The sequence below is a fragment of the Python bivittatus genome, unplaced genomic scaffold (genome assembly GCF_059951505.1).
Source record: "Python bivittatus isolate LINGU-HERP-01145 unplaced genomic scaffold, Pbiv_v1 ctg000960_np1212, whole genome shotgun sequence".
NCBI lineage: Eukaryota > Metazoa > Chordata > Lepidosauria > Squamata > Pythonidae > Python > Python bivittatus.
The window spans coordinates 15,693,090-15,713,929 of record NW_028277124.1 but is presented as its reverse complement, the minus strand read 5'-3'; the positions used below and the strand labels follow the sequence as shown (position 1 = coordinate 15,713,929).

The 20,840-nt window shown below is 38.5% G+C and overlaps 1 protein-coding gene across 5 annotated transcripts in view; it reads left to right on the top strand.

The window, feature by feature from the left end:
• CCDC149 (coiled-coil domain containing 149) overlaps window positions 1-20,840 on the top strand; it is a 78,903-nt gene that overhangs the window by 33,571 nt on the left and 24,492 nt on the right. For all 5 annotated transcript variants that reach the window (XM_088131499.1, XM_088131497.1, XM_088131496.1 and 2 more), the window contains 6 exons: window positions 5,762-5,878; window positions 6,950-7,122; window positions 8,663-8,735; window positions 9,801-9,885; window positions 11,408-11,552; window positions 14,041-14,117. In XM_088131499.1, the coding sequence (XP_087987625.1) occupies window positions 5,762-5,878; window positions 6,950-7,122; window positions 8,663-8,735; window positions 9,801-9,885; window positions 11,408-11,552; window positions 14,041-14,117 (670 nt within the window). The remainder of the gene's footprint in view (window positions 1-5,761; window positions 5,879-6,949; window positions 7,123-8,662; window positions 8,736-9,800; window positions 9,886-11,407; window positions 11,553-14,040; window positions 14,118-20,840) is intronic.

Here is a 20,840-nt window from a genome sequence, read left to right as displayed (position 1 = left end):
ATTTTGGCTATCTTGGCTCATAACAAAGATAAGCAAGCTTATGATATTAGAAACTGGACACTAGAGGGAACTAAAGATTCTAAGTAGAAGAAAAAAATAGAAGCCAGCTTTTGGTGTTGGTAATTGGGATTTACAAAATGACACAAAATGTCATAACACTGAAAATATTAAAGGAGATTTTTAAAGAATGGAGCCAGAACTTATAGCTACAATATCAACACTGTCAGTAATGATGTCTGATTCTATGTATAGATTATGTCCAAAAGATGTCAATGAGGGAATGATAGATGTGGAGCAAATTTTGTTGGACAAGACAGAGAAAGTACCGAAAATGGAACTACAAATGACAGGTGAAGAGAATGATTTGGAAAAGGATGCTTTATTGGATATACAAAAGAAACTGGCTGAAGTTTTAAAAATTGAAGGAGAAATACAAATGACAAACCAAGAGAAAGATCTGGAAAATGTCTTCTTATTGGATCTACAAAAGAGGCTTGTTAAGCCCTTGAAGACATATGTGCAATGGGATAAAAAAGAATTGAAGAGAAATCAAATCCTACGGCAATATTTGAATGAACTAAACATTAAGACTGTTAGAAGTAAAAGGAAGGATATACTGTAAAGTTGGTTTATTTAATCAAGGTTAAAATAAAACATTTATTTGCAGAGTTCTGGCAACCCTTTCTGGACATTTTGCTGACACCAGGATTGAAAAGTTGATGTTTTATGGATTTGCATATATATAAGAGATGGGATATGGGATGAAGATATATCTGTTTGCAACTTATAGGGGGTGAAGAGTTACAAAATTTGTCTATATTTGTTGTAATGAAGGTTGGAAAACACACACACACACATATATATACTGTATATTCTTTATTTGTTTATCATATTCTTTCTTTTCTCTTTCTCCTCCTTTTTTCTTGCACTTTTTATTCTTTCTTACTGTTCTTTTTTCTTTCTTTAAGTTTAGTTTGTATTAATAGTAATAGTTTTTACCATTGTAATAAAAATCCTTAGTAAAAGATTATATACCTGCATTTAGATCGCCAGCACAATCCAACAATGTTACATCTGTTCAGACGACACCTTCCATTTTCAGGGAAGGATTTGAAAAAGGTACCAGGTCGAGCTGCAGAGGATTCTGGAAGAAATGGATTATCTGGATATTAGGGTTCAAACCCAGATATGGAACAAACTGCCTTGGCTGTTCTTTTAGTTGACTTTGCCAGGACCTGGATGGAGGAAATGTGGTTCTCCTAGTCCTTTTAGATCTCTCGGGAGAACTTAAAGTTATCAATGATGATATCCTTCTGTACTGTTTATAAGGGTGAGGAGTTTGGGGGTGGGGACATGTACTGCAGTGATTTCACTCCTTCCTGAGTACGGAGGAGGAATGCTCAAGTCTGTGGTCACCTTAGCATGAGATGCTGCAAGGCTGAGCCTTCTCCTCATGCTATTGACAAGGCTCCATTCAGCAAGGTCGTCTGTCAGTTCAGGATTAGGCATCATCCTTCCACAAATTATATATGTGTAAGTTTCTCTTTAGTTTATTACTGAGATTACCTGCTCTGGTACTATTCAATTTGTAACATTGGTGCTGTAAATACTTATGGAATTCCAGGTTTTGTTTTTTTTTAAATTCCAGTTCCTAATAGTTAAAATCCAAACTGAAGGATTCATTCTGAGTGATGCGCAGTTTAATCAATTGCACTTCCCTCCTGCACTACAGAATGTTTGCTGTAAGGCAATAACCTATAAAATGAGAACTTCTGGCCACTGCCATACCTAGAAAATGTTGTCACCCAGCAACCAAAACAAGTAGGAGAAAGATATTTTGCTCCATGGCAATGTTTTTTGATCTCATATCTGAAAGAATGCTTAAGGCCACTAACTTGAGTAGAAAGCAGAAACAATCAAATATGTGTAATGCAGGAGGTTTTATCATCAGCAGGTTCTTCCTTATAGCCCATATAGATGTGACCACGACAAAAGTTCCTGGAGCTAAGGAGGTCCTTTGCAGAACAGATCTAGTAAAGGCTCTTCAGTCCATAGCTGCCATTGGGGAATCCAGAAGCAAGACAAAGTCCAAGAGTCAAGCTCATTTCATTTGTATCTGCTCTTCTCTATACAACTGCCATAGCAATTTACAATAAGATATGAAATACAAATATGAGCAATGTGCCATTATCAGTAATAAAAGTGGCCAGTTCATCAAATACTGCTCCTTATATAGACAAAATGGCACTAGTTGTCAACAGACTTGAGGGAACCCATAAATTTGAGGTTCCAAATTCTAGGCAATGCTGGATGACTTGAAGTCTCCTGCTCTTCTTCTTTCAAAGGGCAGTGGACAACTCTTGAAATCCTTCAAACAGAGTGTTGCCTTAAAGTAGAACACTGAAGCTATCAGTTTTTCAAGAGAACTATAACAGAGTCTACAACAGGGTTTATAATGCTTCAGCATTATAAAATATTGCTTGCATTGGTTTTAGAAATCATCAGAAGATATTATGAAGCCACATGATAAAAATCTGGGAATCAGACTAGGGAAAAGGAATTAAACCTAATTATAAGTGGATAGGAAGAGACTCACAGGGGTATAATTGGGAGTTCTTCACCCATATTTCTCAGATGATGTGAGTGTCCTAGCAACCATATGTTCAGCATAAATGTCTCCAGGGAGAAAACCTTCACGGGTACAGTTGTGGATATATTAACTTCCACACAAACCAGGATTCTGTGCTATCAAGGCTCTGACTGTCATGGAGGCAAACATGCATACAGTTGTTCATTCAAAGGCTTCTCTCCTGCAGAATCCATGCTGGATGCAGGTTTCTTGAGAAGGCTGCATCCTCTGAGTGAGGTCAAAAAAGGAGGGCAGACTTACGAAAGGACTCAGCCGAATGAATCTGTGTGTGCCATGGAACTGAATTCTTCCTCCGTGCCGTCTTCAGGATATGGCTTCCACTTTTTCTATAGCATCATCATCTAGAGTAATGGTTATAGACGTAGATGTTGAAGGAGGAGAGCCGTGTTAGTCTCTTGTGGCAAAAAGTCAGAAGGAGTCTGGAACATACTTTTTGGAGCTGCAGCTCACTCCATCCTCTTCAGCACTTCATCCTCTGAAGCATCTAATCCTTTTGTCACATGGTGTAGAGAGTAAGGAAGATGGTCCTGTTGGAGATGTTTAGGAACTGTTGCCTAGGCAGATGGGTCTGAAGCATTTTTAAAGTCCAGGAATAGCTCAGGAATAGCTCACTGCCTCTCTGATTCACTGAATTATAAAGGAGGAGGAGGAGGAGAAGGAGGTCCAGCACAATCAGTCTTGCAAGACTTGTCATTAGAGCCACTCTCAGTGAAAGTAGTTTTAGCCTTCCTGCGGAGTTGATTTCCTGGTCTGGTTGACCTAGTGGAATTGACACATGGTAAAAGTGAGTAAAATGCATGCAAATGACCCCTGACCTTACATCCTGGGCTCTCACAAGGTGCCACATGGAGCCTAGGAATCCATGGCTAGCCACCGTGATGCCAAAATGATGTATTTGCATTGTGACTTCACAATGCAAGCTCCACCCTTTCACGCTTGCATCATGATGTCGCGGCACATGTTTCATCACTTGGCCCCTCATTCCATCCCTTGGCTGAGATGAAGCTTGGGTTCACCCAGAATGCTAAGCTTTACTTAGTGATGCATGACCCCCTCTGTGATGATGTAATGTTACATGGGAACCACGTACCTGTGGCTTGCTCAACAAATCATGGTTAAAAATCTTGACTTGTATTAGTGCGTACTTGGCTGAGGACCACATATAAAGTTTTTCTTATCAGATTTGGGCTGATTCTTTTTTCTTGCATTCCCCCAGTTCTCCATCACCTTCCTTCCCGACTATCTTCATCCCAAGTCTTCACTGTTAGCTACTGTTCTTGAAAAGTTAGTGTCTTTGAACACACTGGACCAGGCATAAATTTCATTCCCCCATTTTCTTTTTCTTTTCGCTCATCCAGTTCTTCTTTTTCTCCTGGCTGGGTATGTAAAAATAACCCAATTTGCCCAGATGAAAGCAACAAGGGGGTGGGGGGGGGAGGCCAATCCCTCAATCAGGCCTGGGAGTCCATCACCCTGTGGAGCTTGTGAAATGAAGAATAGCAGCCACAGCAGCGTGGGCTTAATGGGGCTGAAGCAGGAGATTGCAGGTCATTTGCATCAGCAATATTTTAATTGGCCCAGAGGTACTTCCAAGATTGGCATCCAGCTATAGCTCTCGGTTGCCTTAATATGCAGTGCTCCATTTCAGAAGAGTGATCTCCTCATTCAGGAAACATAATGGTGTGCATTAATTCTGTAACACAGTTGCAAAATGTTAAGTCACAGGGTTTTCCATTGCAGATTCCTCATGCCCTTGTGTCAGTTCTACAAATTGGACCACTGAGATATAATTTTTTTCTCTCTCCCAGCTATGCAAAGGAGGAAGAAAAATTAAATAGCTGCATCCGCTCTGGCCTAATTGTTCTGTGAGCTTCTTACGGGCTTTATTTCCAGTTCTCAAACTCGTCTGGCGGTGGGTTGAAGGAATGTTGGATCCTCATGGAGGTCCTGTTGTTCTGCATGCTTGCTATAAAAGATCACATTGGCAGTGATAAAATATTTGTGTTTTTCATGTTCTCACAGAAGCACTAAGAAACTTTTCTTTTCTGCAATGAGATCAAGGGATTTCAATTGTAAATACAAACAAAGTTGCATTTAGGCATTGAACAAATGTGTATGAAAAGGCAACCTGAGCTTTGAGGGCTTCATAGCCTATAAGGGTGTTCCAGTGTCTTCTACCTTGAGAATAAGTTCTGTAGAACTTTTTGCAAGAGAATAAGGGGATACACCAATGTGATATCAGTAGGAGCCTTCTCCACCCATGTGCTTTTCTTGAAGTTGGGTGTATTTCTAGCATTGGATGTTGGGTAGGCTGTGGAAATGACAAATAGAATGGGGAAACATCCCAGTCCTTTCACTCATATAAATAAGAATCTTGGAAACTATAAGAGGAATTTCACTACCGTGTTTATAGTGAGTTAATTAAGATGGAGGCTCTTTGAATGATTTGAGACACTGCTGCTTCTCAGGTTTCTTGCTACATGGGCTAAGTTGCTATTTATGAGTCTCATCTTACGTCTTTTGATTGTTCATGTCTACTTTCCCTTCCCTTCCTTTCCCAGCCTCCCCACAGTCTCTCACAGATTCATATACACATGCCTGTTGATGCATCATGATGGGATATATACTGTATATACATACACACACATACACACAGCATGGGCTATATGTGATTTTAATTGTTCAATTTGAGTAGATTCATATGAACATGCATATTGGTGTATCTTGACTGAAGAAGTATTTTGTGAATGGAGACCGGAATGTGGACTCTTTGTAGTCCAGTCTGCAAAGGGCATCTTACACATGGACATCACTTGAGTTGTAGTGTTGAGTGAGTTGACCTGTGGGACAGGTGGAAAACCTAACCATCCAGTAATCTCCTTTGCAGGGTAAGGGAGCAAACACCTGTGCAATTCTCTCTCTCTCTCTCTCTCTCCCTCCCTCTCTCTCTCTCTCTATATATATATATTATATATATTATATATATAAAAATTAAATTTGTATGCTGCCCATCTCCCCCCAGCAGGTGACTCATATACCTTAATGATAACGCCTAGGTAGGCTTAGTCCCTGATTTGCCTTTGATTTGATCTTCTGGGATTTTTCTTCTAGCTCCTTAGAATGACAATTGCCAAGCAAAGACTTGGAGATGAAGAAGTTGGGGCACGTCATTTTGCACCCCATGAACGTGAAGATCTTGTGCAGCAGTTGGAGAAAGCCCGAGAACAAGTAATTGAACAAAATGCATGCCTTGTGAAAGTACATTCTGGCCTCTTCATTATAGATTTTACTTCTTTGTAGGGCAAGTAATTGAAAAGAGATTTGGTTTGATCAGACAAAATATCCATCTGGCCTAGCAGTCTGTTTCCACAGGGAAAATGCAACTAGTTAGCATTAAAAACTAAATGTTATTTGGGAAAGCTCAATGGTTAGGTGGTTATTTCACTTCTAAATGTCATAAGCCAGATTTATTGGAGCCCTTCCTGGTTGTTGGTTTCTTGGTGTTCTGTGAGCTGGGTTGTTCTCCTGTACACCTTTCATTACCAGACTAGGTAACATCAATCAGTCCACAGGACAGCAAAACTCCTCTCTCCCATGCACCAAAGATGTTACCTAGCCTAGTAATGAAAAGTCTGCAGGACAACCTAACTCAAAGATCACTAAGAATTCAACTCTGAGCTATGTATATTTCTACTACTGGAATTTTTCCTGGTTGTTAGGCTCAATGGAGCATTTGTCCTTGGCCCCAAGTCCTGCTATGATGGCGCCATTCCTCAAGGAGCCAGTTAGATGCCACCAGAAGATCCCAAACAGTAGTGTTTTCCCCTGCTGTTGCTGACCTTATAGGTGATCAATGGGGCACTAAGTCTCATACAGACTTCCACGCACCCATTGTGATCAGTAGCCATTGACTCAAATAGCAACTTCAAATCAAGCTCAATGTCTCATGATTAGATGGCATGGCTGTATATTGTGGCAACAGTAGGAAAATGGTTCACCACTGCCTTCTTCTGAGATGTGTTTTCAAACATTTCCATGGTGGTCTCCTATCTAAGTAATAACTAGCTTTGACCCTGTTTAGCTTTTCAAGGTTGGCCATCTCTTAATAGAACAAGAAACAGAATCCTTCTTCCGGTTGGTATCTTTTCTGCTAACTTCAGCCACATTTGTTACTGAAAATAGGCATGGAAGATAGGAAGAATTGGCAAAAATAAGTGAAGTGAATTGGCCTGGGGAAATGTTTGGAACCCTTCTTTTCCTTATCTTCAGTAACACTTTTGAGCTTGGCTCTCTTGCCAGATTGAGACTCTACAGCTTGATCTTCAAGCAGCATTGGATGAGCTCCAAGATGTGAAAGAAGAGCGTTCTTTTTACCAAGATAAATCTGACAAACTAAACCAAGAGCTGAATCATGTTCTCGGGGGACACGTTGACCGCATTATTGATATTGATGCTCTCTGCATGGAGAATAGGTGAGTTTGCTTAGGAATTATCATGATTTATTAGGACAGGACATAAGTCACTTCAGAACTGAGTTTACACTAAAAGTATTCATCAAGGCCCATTTTTGCTACAAATATTGTAGTTTGTACAAATGCAGCAAAAACAAGATAGAAAATTGTTTAAAATGATTGTAAAATCAGAAATAAAAATAGCCAAATCACTAAAGAGAGAAAAATTACATTAACCTGTTAACATAGTGTAAAGGGATTAATTTGGACTGAGCAAGATTTTGCCCCTGGGTCCTAGACCTCTAATCCACTTGTTGTTTATTATTATGATGTTAGACCTGCCGCAGGATAGTAGCAGTCTGACTGGTTTTAAATATGGGTGCTCTGCCATTCCAGAAAGATGCGGAGTGTCTCATGGCTGCTAAACAGAATGTGGCTATAGAGCATGTAACATTGGTCTGACAATTTGACAAGAGGATTGAGCTATATATTTTATATTCTCTGCCTGATAAGTCTTTTACAAGGGGTGCAAACTTCATGATTAAGATGTCTTGGAAATCCCTATAGAAATTGTAATATAGTAGGACGTGGCCTGAGTTCTCTAATCCAAGAGAACCACCAGTGCTTCTAAACATAGTCCATTGACATGAAATCTGTTCAACTTCAGAGAAGTGACCTGAGGGTACTCACAATTCCCTCAAGAGGAAATCTTCATGAGGAGGTGCTCTGAGTTTAATTCCTCTGATTCCTCTGAACGTGCAAGTCACAGTTGTTTGGGTTCAATACAGAGCTACCTAGGGACAATTGGCAGCAATGTCAGTCAAAAAATATCACTCCTTTTTCTTCTGCTCCACTGTTGATGGTGGAAGCAGGTGCCTCTGTGTTGGAAGAACGCAAATCTTATTTGTAGAAAAGCAAAAGAGAAAGCATATCTTACTCTTATTTCAACTTATTTCAAGCAATCTTCTCTTATGAACCATATTTCAAACACTTAGACTAATATATGGACCTAAGATGCTTTCTGTTATACTGCCTAGCATATTGGGAAAATAAATTGCTTTTTTCTAAGCATTTCCCAGAGCTTTGAGGAGTGTTGAGATGTTTTACTGAGAATTTTGTGATTTATTCCCATTCCTTCCTCTTATTCTCACAGCCAGCAGTTGAGGTAGGCTGAGAGGTGCTGATTGATCCAAGATCAGCTATTGAATTCCATGGTTGAGGGAGATATAAATCTAGGCTTTTTACACTAGTTTTCCAAGAAACTTTTAGAACATCTGGGGGAAAAATCTACAAGATATCTCACTATTCCAGATGCCAGTTCCCTTTTTCTTTCACAAGATCTGGGTAACTTCCATGCTTAGGTCTAGTTCTTGGTAAACCATTATGAGCTGCTCTCAAGTTTCATGAATTTGTTGACTGGGTATTGAATGTAAATTGTTGGATTTTGTCTCCACTTGACCGTCTGTCCCATTCTTTCCCTTCCACTATGATGCTCGTAGTTCATTTTGAAATAAATAATGGCATTTGAGTAATATATTACCATTCCCCCCCCCAAATTCAGATACCTTCATGAGCGATTAAAGCAAATTCAAGAAGAGGTTAACATTCTGAAATCCAATATTGTGAAATACAAGGTAAATTATATTGTGAACTATAGGGTAAATTATGTAGTAATGTTTTATTTTTGCAATGTAATATATTTCAAACTTATTACAAGGCTAATTAATGTTGGCTTTTTTTGCTTTGTTACTCTTTCAAATATTTATTTGAGGGCATATTTCATTCACCAAAAAACAAACAAAACCCTGCTAATATTTCTCCATGGTTTTAAGTGCAATTAGATAATTTAGCATTTTTTTACCATGAAGCTTTAGGCAGCTTTTAAACATAATATTTTCTGTTTGTACTGGTAGAATTATTCTCTCGCATAATTAATCCTGTGTTATTTGCCTGTCAAAAGATAGTTTCAGTCCACCTTATTCCCCGTGAAAATGTATTTGTTGAGGAAGAAATTGCTGTAATCAATTTATGTGCATCTCCTAAACCTGTGGAATCATAGAATTACAGCTGTGGAAGAGATCTCGGAGGTCATCTAGCCCATCCCCAGACCCCTCATTGTCTCTGTGACAGAGGACTTCTCTGCCCAGCACAAAAATTAGAAAAATAACTTTCACAGAAGGAAAATGTCACTGAGCCATAATTGATTCATTCTTTGACACCCAACAATAAATGCGTTTCATTAAATAAGAAAATTATACTTCCATTGTGATATAGCATGATATGTTTATTTTTTAAAAACATTAGGGCTCAAATCACAGGGCCCTGTGTATTTTGCACAAGCCCCGTCTAAATTAAGAAACACACAACTATTCATTATGCATATTCTTGGTTTAATGTGTAGCAAATTGGTGCCTGTCTCCTTCCTTTATTAAGTTCAGCTGTTTCTTTTGTAGTTTTCTGGACTTTGCTCCCACGTACACCCCTGTTTTGGTGAGATAAAAAAATTATTCCACGTCCTCCAAGTTTACATATATTATCTATGGAGTACCATGATATGTTGCTGCTTGATAAATAGTGGCGTATATTCAGTTGAACAAACTGCAAGATGAAAGTTGGATTTCTTAACATTTTTTTTTTAATCAGATTCCCCCCCCCCATTTTAATGCATTTTTCCCTTGGGCTTTTGTTTCTTTCTTTAGAACGCTCTAGAAAGAAGGAAAAATTCCAAGGGTCATAACAAATCAAACAGCAGTGCTCTGACTGGAATTCTTTCAGCAAAACAAGGTACGGCACAGAGTTCTGCCCTTGCTCTTTTCTTCTGAAATTGAGAATGGTGGTCCTAATAGGACACCTACACATGAGGGCCTTGTACCACTTTGTGTTTGGCCCCACATTGGGGAGCAGAGTTGATTTATTTCTGGTTCTATTGGGGTTTATTTGAAACTGCGTCATAGCCTGCATTTTTCTTGAATTCCCAGGGATCTGTATCATTTCATCTTCATAGCTCACAGGATCTTTTAAATGGAGCAGCGGAATGCTGGCTGGGCAGCCAGGAAGCTTCCCTCAAAGTAACCCTTCAGATTTTTTTTTTTTTTCCAGATCAACACATAACTGTACCCAACATGTGATCAAAAGCATAGATGATTAGTAATTTACCTTATTCCTCTTTTTTACAGAACGGGAGAGGAGGGGGAGGAAGGATTGTTGTTTATTAAATCAGAACTGTAATAGGTCAGGGACATAGATTGGATGATATTCCTTGTTGTCTCCTATTGATGAGCTGGAGGGTGACCACTGATTGGCTTGTGGCATTCCCTGCACATTTTCTGTTTTTCAAGGATGGAAGAAGCAAAGGCAATCTTGGATGGGCTTCCAACTGTTTGTGAGGGATTGGGAAAAAGAAATTATGGCGGTGTGGAAGTGCCCTCATTCTGAGGCTTAAATAAAAACTGAAGGAACAGACAGCTAAACCAACCCTCCCCACACCCCCCATTCTCTTCCAAATCAGGGTAGAAGTAAGTATAATAGGAGACTGCTGTCACATTCTCTCTCATCCCCTTCCCTCGTAATGCTCAGTTATTCATTTCTCAACACCCACCTCATATCACTATGTGCAGTGGGTGGAGAAGTACAGGACAGTGATAGCACGTTACCGCATATTCGATTGCTCTTATCTACTGCTAGGAAAAATTCAGTGTCTCTTGTCTCTAACACAAACAGATGGTGGCAAGGAACTGTAAAGTTTGGTGCTATTTCTCTAGTCTCTTTTCTCCTCCCTGGAAATATCTTAAAGTGTGTTTGTTTTATTTTTAAAAGATGCCAAATATCATTCTGAAGAATGAAAAAGCCCCCAAACGCACCATAATTAAAAGACCTGACCCTTAAATACTACAGCAAACAAAACAGCAGCCCAGGTTCTTAAAATGTTTCTTAGCAAGCAAATGAAAAGCTGGCTTTGAGCCTGAGATGACTGTTGCATTCAGAAATAAAGGATAATACAACTTCTCACTGATAATGTTCGTTTGGGGAGAAATGATTGGAAAATTAATCTGTTCATACAGCTCCCAGAATTCTCAATAGTGACCAAGTTGGTTGGGGAATTCTGGGAGTTAAACTCACACATCTGGAAGTTACTGAGATTGAGAAATGCTGCTGTAGACTTTACTGAGATGTTCTTCCCACTCAGAAGAATGTGGTGTCATGTAGTAGCATGTGATGAAAATAGTAATCAATGTCCAGTTTTTTGAGAAATGAATACTGTAAAAACCTTCCTAAATTGGTTTTGATTTCCTTCAACTGTTTCTAGTCCAAGAACTGTTATCGGAGGATCACGGCTGTAGTTTACCAGCAACCCCTCAATCCATTTCTGATCTTAAATCTTTGGCTACTGCTTTATTGGAGACAATCCACGAGAAGAATATGGTTGTTCAGCACCAAAGGCAAACCAACAAGTAAGTGATTTCCCTACAATATTACTGGTGTAGGATTTTTCTACAACTTTTGCTGATCTTGTCATTTGTATACCCTTACTAAAATGTGTGATGTGTTGTGGAACTGTCTATGTTCCGAGGACTTTAGAATCTGAAATTCAGCACGGGGAAAAACACTGAAAAAAAGGAGAAGGATATACATATATGAGGAAAGAGTGTATAGTCTTATTTTCATGTGCTTAAGTGACATCCTGAGAGCCAGTTTGGTGTAGTAGTGAAGGCATCAGGCTGAAAACCAGGAGACTGTGAGTCCCACCTAGGCACGAAGCCAACTGGGTGACCTTGGGCCAGTCCCTCTCTCTCAGCCTGAGGAAGGAGGCGATGGCAAACCATTTCCGAAATCTTGCCAAGAAAACTGCAGGGACTTGTCCAGGCAGTCTCTGAGAATTGGACACAATTGAATGGGTAAAAAAAAAAAATGTGACAACCGAGGTCACCAAAGGAAATGGAAATTAGACAATTCCACTGCAGTGAAACTTGTCCCCAGCAGTGTTCAGGAGAAGCCACGATGATGGCATCACATGAAGTACATAATTTGCATTATTTGCAGGACAATGTCATGACACATGCTGTCCCTGGCCCCCTTGCCTTGCACAGGGGAATGCCCTTGCTCATTCCAGATGTTTCCTACAGCTTTGGTTTGTCTCTACGGTATGGCAGAGACAGTGGCTTTGTTAACCCCTTTGCCAGTTTCTCGCAGAGGTGCCCTGTTTGCAGAAGGTTTGATTCATGATCTTAAGAGCCAAGCAACTTTTTTTTTTTCAAAATTCAACTAGGCATGTAACATCTTGTTTAGGAGTGTCTGACTTTTAATTGTGCTTTTATCTGCTACTTTTATGCTTCAGAACTTGATGGCATGGAAATAAGCAAACAGGCCTGCTTCAGATGAGGATGGGGCAAATTGCTCTTTCCTGTAACTTTTGCATGTTTCCATAAGGTCCTTGTTTCATCTTTCTGCATCAATACGGAGACTTTGAAAACGTTTTACAGTAGTTAAATATGTTTTTAAAATGTTCTCTATTTCCTAGTCTATTTTCTTTCCGATCTATTTCCTATCAGCCATATTTTGCTACTTCTTTTTCTAAAAACGAACTACTTTGGAAATCAATTTGAATCTATATATTAATGTGAGAATTGTGGGTGAAGTCGATTCCTATCAGAATCAGTAGAGAGTCCACACATCTTAAAGTCGCCAAGTTTGAAAAACACTGCCTTAAAGCATCTGTGCTTTTTGTAAAGATTACAGGGGGAGAAAATGCAGCTTTCTTTGAGGTGTTCAGACAGGAGTTCTGTTTAAGTTCCTTTCGGTGATAGAATTGAAATGGTGCAGAATCCTATTGCTTATGCAAAGTTGAGCCATGCAACTCTATAGTTTTCCCATGTTTCACGGGGAATTTTCCCTGTGAATCAGTCCTAAGATCTAATCCTAATCAGTCCTAATCAGTCCTAAGATCTTCTTAAATTAGAGAAACAATTGAATCTACGTGGTCTATCTGTCTAGCACATATTCTGATTTCTCAAATTACTAAACAGGAGGTTATCTTATTTTTTGTCCTAATGAAGTGTTTCATTGCATTCGTAAAATTTCAAAGGCCTAAAGCCTAATCGTAATATTTTTCATCTCTAAAAACTTGTTATGCATGGATCTACTTTTTATTTTTATGTGATTTATAACTACGGTCCCAGTATTGCAATGATCAAGTACATTATTATTTGATAAAACATGCAATGCTTGTTTTTCTTCACTACTGCTTTTTTCTTTTAAACAGTTTGCACTCTCAGTTGAAAATGCTTGAATTCTTTTCTTCTAGTTGTCCTGATTTGCTGTCCAGTTCCAGATTACTAGCACATCCATAAGTCCTGCTGGACAGACATCTCAAACTAAGCATGGCAGAAATGATGTTCCTAATGTAACTTAAGCTCTCCATCCATATCCAAAATAGGGTTTATAAATTTCTGGGGTGGTAGATTTGAGTTAAGTATTGCATCCTCCTGTTCATTCTCTTCTATTTCCACTTCTTCATGATACCTCCTTCCTTTCAGTTATAAGTCATGCTGTTACTTAGGTGAGTATAAATTTGGGGAGATTCATGATGGACTCAAGTAATCAATATATTTGAGCTGAAAGGTTTTGTACCTTCCATCATTTCAATGGTTCAGTGGACCAATTTACCTCCTTTCTAAATGTAGAAGATATGTATCAAATGGGAATGTAATATATTTTATTGCAACTTAGTGGATGAAAGTATTTCTAGCCTGGTGTTATGAAACATAGAGAAATACACACACACACACACACACACACACACATATAGCATAGGTACATATATATGTGTGTGTGAGAGAGAGACAGAGCTCTTGCAGATAGAATCTTAAACAGCACCTGTATCTCCATAGTAAATCTCATTCTTTCCATACTTTTATATAAAGTATTGAATCCTTGTTTCAGAATCCTAGGTAACCGGGTGGCGGAATTGGAGAAAAAATTAAGAACTTTAGAAGTCTCTGGTTTATGGAGTCTCCCAGGTTAGTAACATTCACAGTAATTCACAATTCTTGAGTAACTGAATGTGATGTGTTATTCAATCTAAACGTAGTTTTAATTAAAGTAAAACTATTGCAATTAATTAGACTTTAGTTTGTGATCCTTAACATAAATTCCATTGATTTCAAGGTGAGACATTCTGAATCTAGCCTCTTGAGAATTTAAACATATACATGATATGGAACTTTAAGATTACAGGAGATATCAATATTATATGTATTTTAGGTTTTATTATTTATTGTAAGCCTTTTTTGGTATCTCCCAAAAAGAGTGTGAATCCCCCACCCCATATTCATAACAAACAGTAAGATTTTTCAAAATTAAATCATTGTACTAATCCATAATTTAAATAAGAGAACTTTTGAGACTCTATATTAAAGCATGTCATTGAGCTGAGACGCACAGCAAAAAGATACAGTACAATTTCAGTGACGGTAACATTTGAGAATGCCACAAGGATATTGTATCTTGACCATGCTTTGTTTTTTTCTAGCTAGAGTAAGACCTTCTTACCTAAGATACTAGCTTTCCAATATCAGGGGTGATCTTGATTTAGAACTATTCACACTTGCAACTCCAAACCTGTATGTAGAAGGTCATTTACTAAAAAATGGTACAGGTAGATGAACTTTAGGTACAGATTCTGAAAGTTAAAATGAAACCAAATCTATTATGAAATGTATCTTTCAGTTACTAAAAACTGCAGTTGCAAAAGCATTGATCAGATTTATCCCCACCCCCAATATTATTATTCTACTTAAAAATACTCCTGAAAATTGGGGAGAAAAGAATTTTATAAAACACATTTCCAATGACATAGATGACTCTGAAGCCATCCTATCCCCCAAGTTACAGTTTGATTCTTTAGAGGGAGTGCAGTTCCTTCCAGAATAGGTGAACAATAAACAATCAGTAAATGTTACCTATCTTTTGTCTGTATTGAATGTTAGTGTACTAACATTTATCTAGTCCATAACTACAACCAGGAACTGATTAAGTCCTTCCACTGTCTGCTTTGGACCTAATAGAAAAAGTAGTGGGAGATCTGCATGTTATCAGCCTACAGATGAAACATGTTTTCTGCATTTTCAAATTATCTCATTTCACGGTATATTGTAGACCTTGAACACCACTGGTGATAAGGTAGAATACTTCAGAACTCTTAGTGTGAATGCTGTGGAACTGAGCATAAACATTTTAGCACCATCTTCTGGAGGCAATCATCTACATGTGAATGGAACCATTTCAAAGCTCTTACATACTCATTGCAGTTCAGGCAGCTTCTCCAAAAGGATACTATGGTACTGAAAGCCTTTAAGACAACTAGGAGAATGACTGGGGATGTAAAGAAAATTTTACAAAGCAGTTTTAAGGCAGACACATGATTAGTTGAACTTCTTCAACTTTATTGAACTAGTCTACATCACAAGATCCTAAGAATGGAAGTCAAACCCCCCAAAATCTGGGCCAGCACTACTCTGGGTAGCTCTATGGACCTATTTATTTTCTATTTATTATTGTAATTTTATGATTTTAATTGATTTTAACTGTTTTGTAAACCATCCAGAGTCGTTCAAAGAGATGGGCGGTGAAAAATTTAATATATAAATGAATAAATAAAAATAAATAAATGTGGTGATATTGTTGAGGACAATATTGTGAGGGCATGTTTTTCCTAGGGCATGTTTTTCCCCAGCTTGTCACATTACAATTGCCCACCAACGGCTTTATCAGCATTTACTATTGTCAAACAATATTGTTTGTGCACCTTTTCCACAGACTTGTTGATTAATTGAACTTCATCAACTTTATTGATGCTCAAAAGTCTGTCTGCAATTGCCTAGTGGTTGAACATGTATGAAGGCTCAGGGCATGTGATGCAAATGCATTAAAGCCTAGACAATGTGGGAAACTTTTCAACTTTTCAATGTGGCAAATACTGAACATTACAAATGTTGCTTTGGGTAACTTATTTTCCATCCATCCATCCATCCATCCATCCATCCATCCATCCATCCATCCATCCATCCATCCATCCTCTATCATCTATCTATCTATTGCTAGCAGCTCCTGAATAATTTGGTCTGACTTTGTGACACTTAATACCAAAGGCGCTGCTCCCTTATTTTGTCCGTGGGCTATTGAAGAGCTCTGACATCTATAAATATCTTCTGCTTCCATGATTTTTTTTTAGAAACAATGATTATATAGATAAGGCCCAGAAATACAGATCCAGTAAATAGATTACTTTTACTGCACCAGCTAATAGTTCGAACTACACTCTCTCTTCTTCAGGCAGAGATAAGAGTAACAAGAAGGTAAAATTAGATAGTTTCGTACTCCTGGTAATCAGACAGTAGGAAGGAAGGAAGGAAGGAAGGAAGGAAGGAAGGAAGGAAGGAAGGAAGGAAGGAAGGAAGGAAGGAAGGAAGGAAGGAAGGAAGGAAGGAAGGAAGGAAGGAAGGAAGGAAGGAAGTCCATTCCAGATCATGGCTGCTATTCTATTTATTCTGGACTCAGCAGTCAGAGTAGCCATATTCTCAGGAGGCTGCAAGAATATAAGCATCCTTATTTATTTATTTATAATATATAAGCATCTTTATTTATTTATTTATAATATATAAGCATCTTTATTTATTTGTTTGTTTGTTTGTTTGTTTAGTATGCCACCCATCTCCCCCACTGGGTGACTCTGGGCGGCTCACAATAAAAGTAAAAGCCATAAACAGTTAAAAAATAAATACCCCAATTCATTATTTAAAGTTAATTAATTAATTAAAAGTCAAACTACAGAAACAAACCCTATACATAAAAACTAAAAAACATTCAAGATGATGGGGAAGTAACATCAATTCCCAATCCTTGGGAAGCACACAGGTGCTGATATGGAATCTAGCTATCCATACGCCTTTGGATATATCCAGTGAAACTACCTGCAATTATGAATTCCCCACCATTCTTCAGAGTAGCCAGTGTATGGTGGCTCCAGAATATTGTGGTTATTTAAAGTGGTAGGTGACAGAGAAATAGCGAAACAGCTAAGACCCATGGACCATGTGGATCCATTGCTGAAAATCTCTTGATTCTAGAGTTGTCCTTGTTACGTGTGATTGGGCTTCCTAATGTGTGTCTGGAAGCTCAAGCTGTAGGTAGAATATAGGAACCATTCTAAGGTCTTTGCTGCAGAGCTCAGTGTAAATGAAAAGAAAAATATTATAAATGAAAGATAAAATGAATCTATTTGCACATACCTAGGAAAAATAATGTGTTCTTCTTAAATGATTGTCTATGTTCTACAGCATACATTTGCTAAGAACCCTTCTCCCTAAAATGGGTGTTTCCTCTATGCAGATGTTGTCTGTATGTTGTTTTTTAACATTAAACTTTACTCTTGTTTAAAAGAAACAGGAAAAAACCCCGTGATCTCTTCTCACAGACTGAAATATAGAGACCATATAATTTCAACTCAAAATGGTCATCCCTTTTTTCTGTCCAAATGGTTTGTTGGAACAGGTTACCAGGGAAATAATCTCCGCTTGATAAATATATGCAAGTTCTGTGAACTCAGATAGCTTCATTGTATTCATTTGTGTGGAGTTTAATGTAAATCCCTTTGATACCAACCCACATGGGTTCAGTGCAGTGAGAGTTCTGATTCAGTAGCCAAAGTCAAATGTTTTATCTCATGGACCAACTGCACTTGGTCAGCCTACTAGAGTGCAAGCTTTGTGTTCATAAACATCCCAAACCGCCTCAAATAATTGAGAAAAGGGTCAAGCTGCAGACTCACCTGATTCTACTTCTGTTTCCTGCTCTTGGCCCCCACTTCTTATTTCTGGTCCCTGCACCCTGTCTATACCCAAAGGTGGCAAGATTGAATATTTCTGACTCATTTCAGTTCATGAAAGGAATGAATTGCTTCAGAATGTTCCTATTTCAGGGAAGTTTCCAGAGGGACCTTTAATTCCACTCCCAAAGTCAAAAGTGACAGAGTGGAAATTTCAGTATTGCTCATTCCAGTGACTTTGTAATGGCATGGCAGAAGAAAAACATGCACCCTCTCCAAACCAAGAAAAAGTTTGCACACCTCTGCCCTATCTCATGAGCAAGAAAGTTACTATGGAGTAGGGAAAGGCAGAGGCTATAGAAGAAACTGAGTCCAGTGGAGGTTTGTTTTTTTGTTTTTTTGTATATTATTATGTATAAATATCCATTTGGACCTTCTTAGTGATTGAATGGTGTGCTTCCTATTAGTTTCCTGTTGTGGATTCTGGAAATTCACATGCAACTATATGGAGGAAAGGATGCTCCATTAAGTTTAGGAGAGCTCACTGCCATGTCTGGCTTCTACCCATTGGTAGATTTTTAGACTTGGGTGCATGGTCAAGTAGGCATCATCAGGGGCCCCCTAATAACTTGCACATACAAAATCCCAGTTTTCTTTGTGGAGTAAGTTAAGAGTAGTTGCTAGTTTCTATAAAGGTTGACTCTCAGGACTTGTTCTTCCTTCCAACAATTAATTTGTCAAGTGAGAACTCCGCTTTAGATCTGGTCTCACCCCTCCCCCCCACCTGTTTTGATCCACTCACTTGTTTCTGTCCCACTTAATCTGTCCGCCAGCGCACCCTGCATGACCCTTTTCAAAATGTGACAGCAAGGTTTGTTCACTTAGCCTTATTTAAAGTCCCAAATAGGATAACTGAGCTTGATTGAAGATCTGTTCCCAGCTAGATTTTTTGTAATCATGCACCCAGGGAAAAAAAAGGGCCTTAGCTATGATTTGCTTGCTGCAAATGTAATACTTACTCATGGTGAATATAAAGAAGGCTTTGCAACCCCTTACAAGCCACAGTTTTGCATATTTGTTTGTGTCATTCTTAATTAATTAATTAATTAATGACCCTCTTAATGTGAATGTTTCTCCAAAGGAGTTCATAGATCCACTGAACAAATATTTGGACCTTTTAAAGCAGAACAATGGTGAAAGAGAAGCAGTGATCTCAGAATGTCTTGCTCTGTTATTTCTGTTTAGACGTCAAACTAATATTGATATAATAACTGTTTTCTTTCCTTCTGTTTTTTCCTCGCTGCCTGAAGGCCTGAGCTACAATGTCTCAGTGGGATTTGGGAGTAGGTTCTGCTTGATGTATACATTTTTAGTAACTAATCTTAGCAGTGCACAAAGTATTATCGCTGGTGCATGTAAATAAATGGAAATGTTATCTGAATATTTTTCAACTATATCTGTCTGATTAAGATATTCCACTTAGACAGTCACAAGAGAAATAGAGGTTACTTGTGCAATTATTTTTAATTGGAAGGAATAATAATAAGGGAGGAAATGAAATATTTCTGAATGTAAGAATTGCAAATTGTGCATAAAAATATGGAAGGCAGGCAGGCAGGCAGGCAGGCTGGCTGGCCGGCTGGCTGGCCGATAAAATAAGTGATAAGTCAAGATCATTTTCGCTTCTAATTTGGTACAGTAGTTGAAATATTGGCTGCATCTAGGACAACACTTTCTATTTTAGTTTCAGACTGTTTCTCTCTAGTTTATGCCTTTTAGATTCAAATAGACAGTTGCAGAATATATAGATGCGGTTGAAGAATAATTATATAACAGGTCATAGAAATAACCTAATTCCATGGTTGATACTGCGGCTCTTCCCTGAGAGCAGGTGTCCTTCATTACCTGCACACTTACTCTTTCTCACAGATGATTTCATGACTTCAAAATCATGCTGCCTGATAAACTCAAGTCAAGCTCCTGCAATTTTCCCAACAGAAGTATGGAAAGGGTTTGCCTTCTTCTGAGATGGTTTATCAACTTCTCAGTTTAACTCACAGCCTTCAGATTCCCTGGTGGCCTTTATCAGGTTCACCCTCAGCCATTGAAATTGGGGAGGGGGTGTAACATTAGACCAGTGACATTCTGTCAACACAGCCTACCTCAAAGATTTTGTTGTGGGAGCAAAATGAAGGGCAATCCCCACCCAACCACCATGAGCTCTTGGAGAAAAGGTGGAAAATAAATGAAGTGAGAGAATTGGGTGGGTGGATGGATAGATAGATGGATGGATGGGTGGATGAGAAAGGGTGTGTGTGAAAGAGAGAGATCTTTTGATCTACTATCCCTTAATCCATCAAGAGTCCTTTCTGACTGACTAAAAGACCACGATGAACAACACACATTAAAAAAAGCCCTAATGGTTTCACAGCCCTAACATTTAGTTAGTTGTTCAACATACTGTCAACCTGAAGGGAGGCCCTCATATAGGCAAAATGAGTTGTTGTTTAGCTTGTTCTTTTAAAGAACGTTCCTTCAAATGAAGGAATTTTTCCTCAATCAATGAACAGTTTGAGGCAAAGCTCTAACGTCTCTGTCTTCAAAAATTCTTCCGTTCCAATGTGTGTGTGTGTGGCCTTGATTTTATTCTGTTGACAGCTGCAGCAAGACAGGGTTTACTAGATATGGGGGTAAGAGGAGGCTCGCCTTACTATATTGACATTGCCAAAAATTCATTAGCATCAGCATTCTTGACTGCTAAGTTAGTGCCTACAGAGCGATTTTGATAAGCATTCCATGAACATATAATTATTTCTCTAAGGCTTATAGCTATGTTTTCAAAGTGGTTCATGCTATTTATGTATTTATTTGTGCCACTGGAAAGAGAGGAAGAGTTGATTCTCAGAGGAGAAGTGCC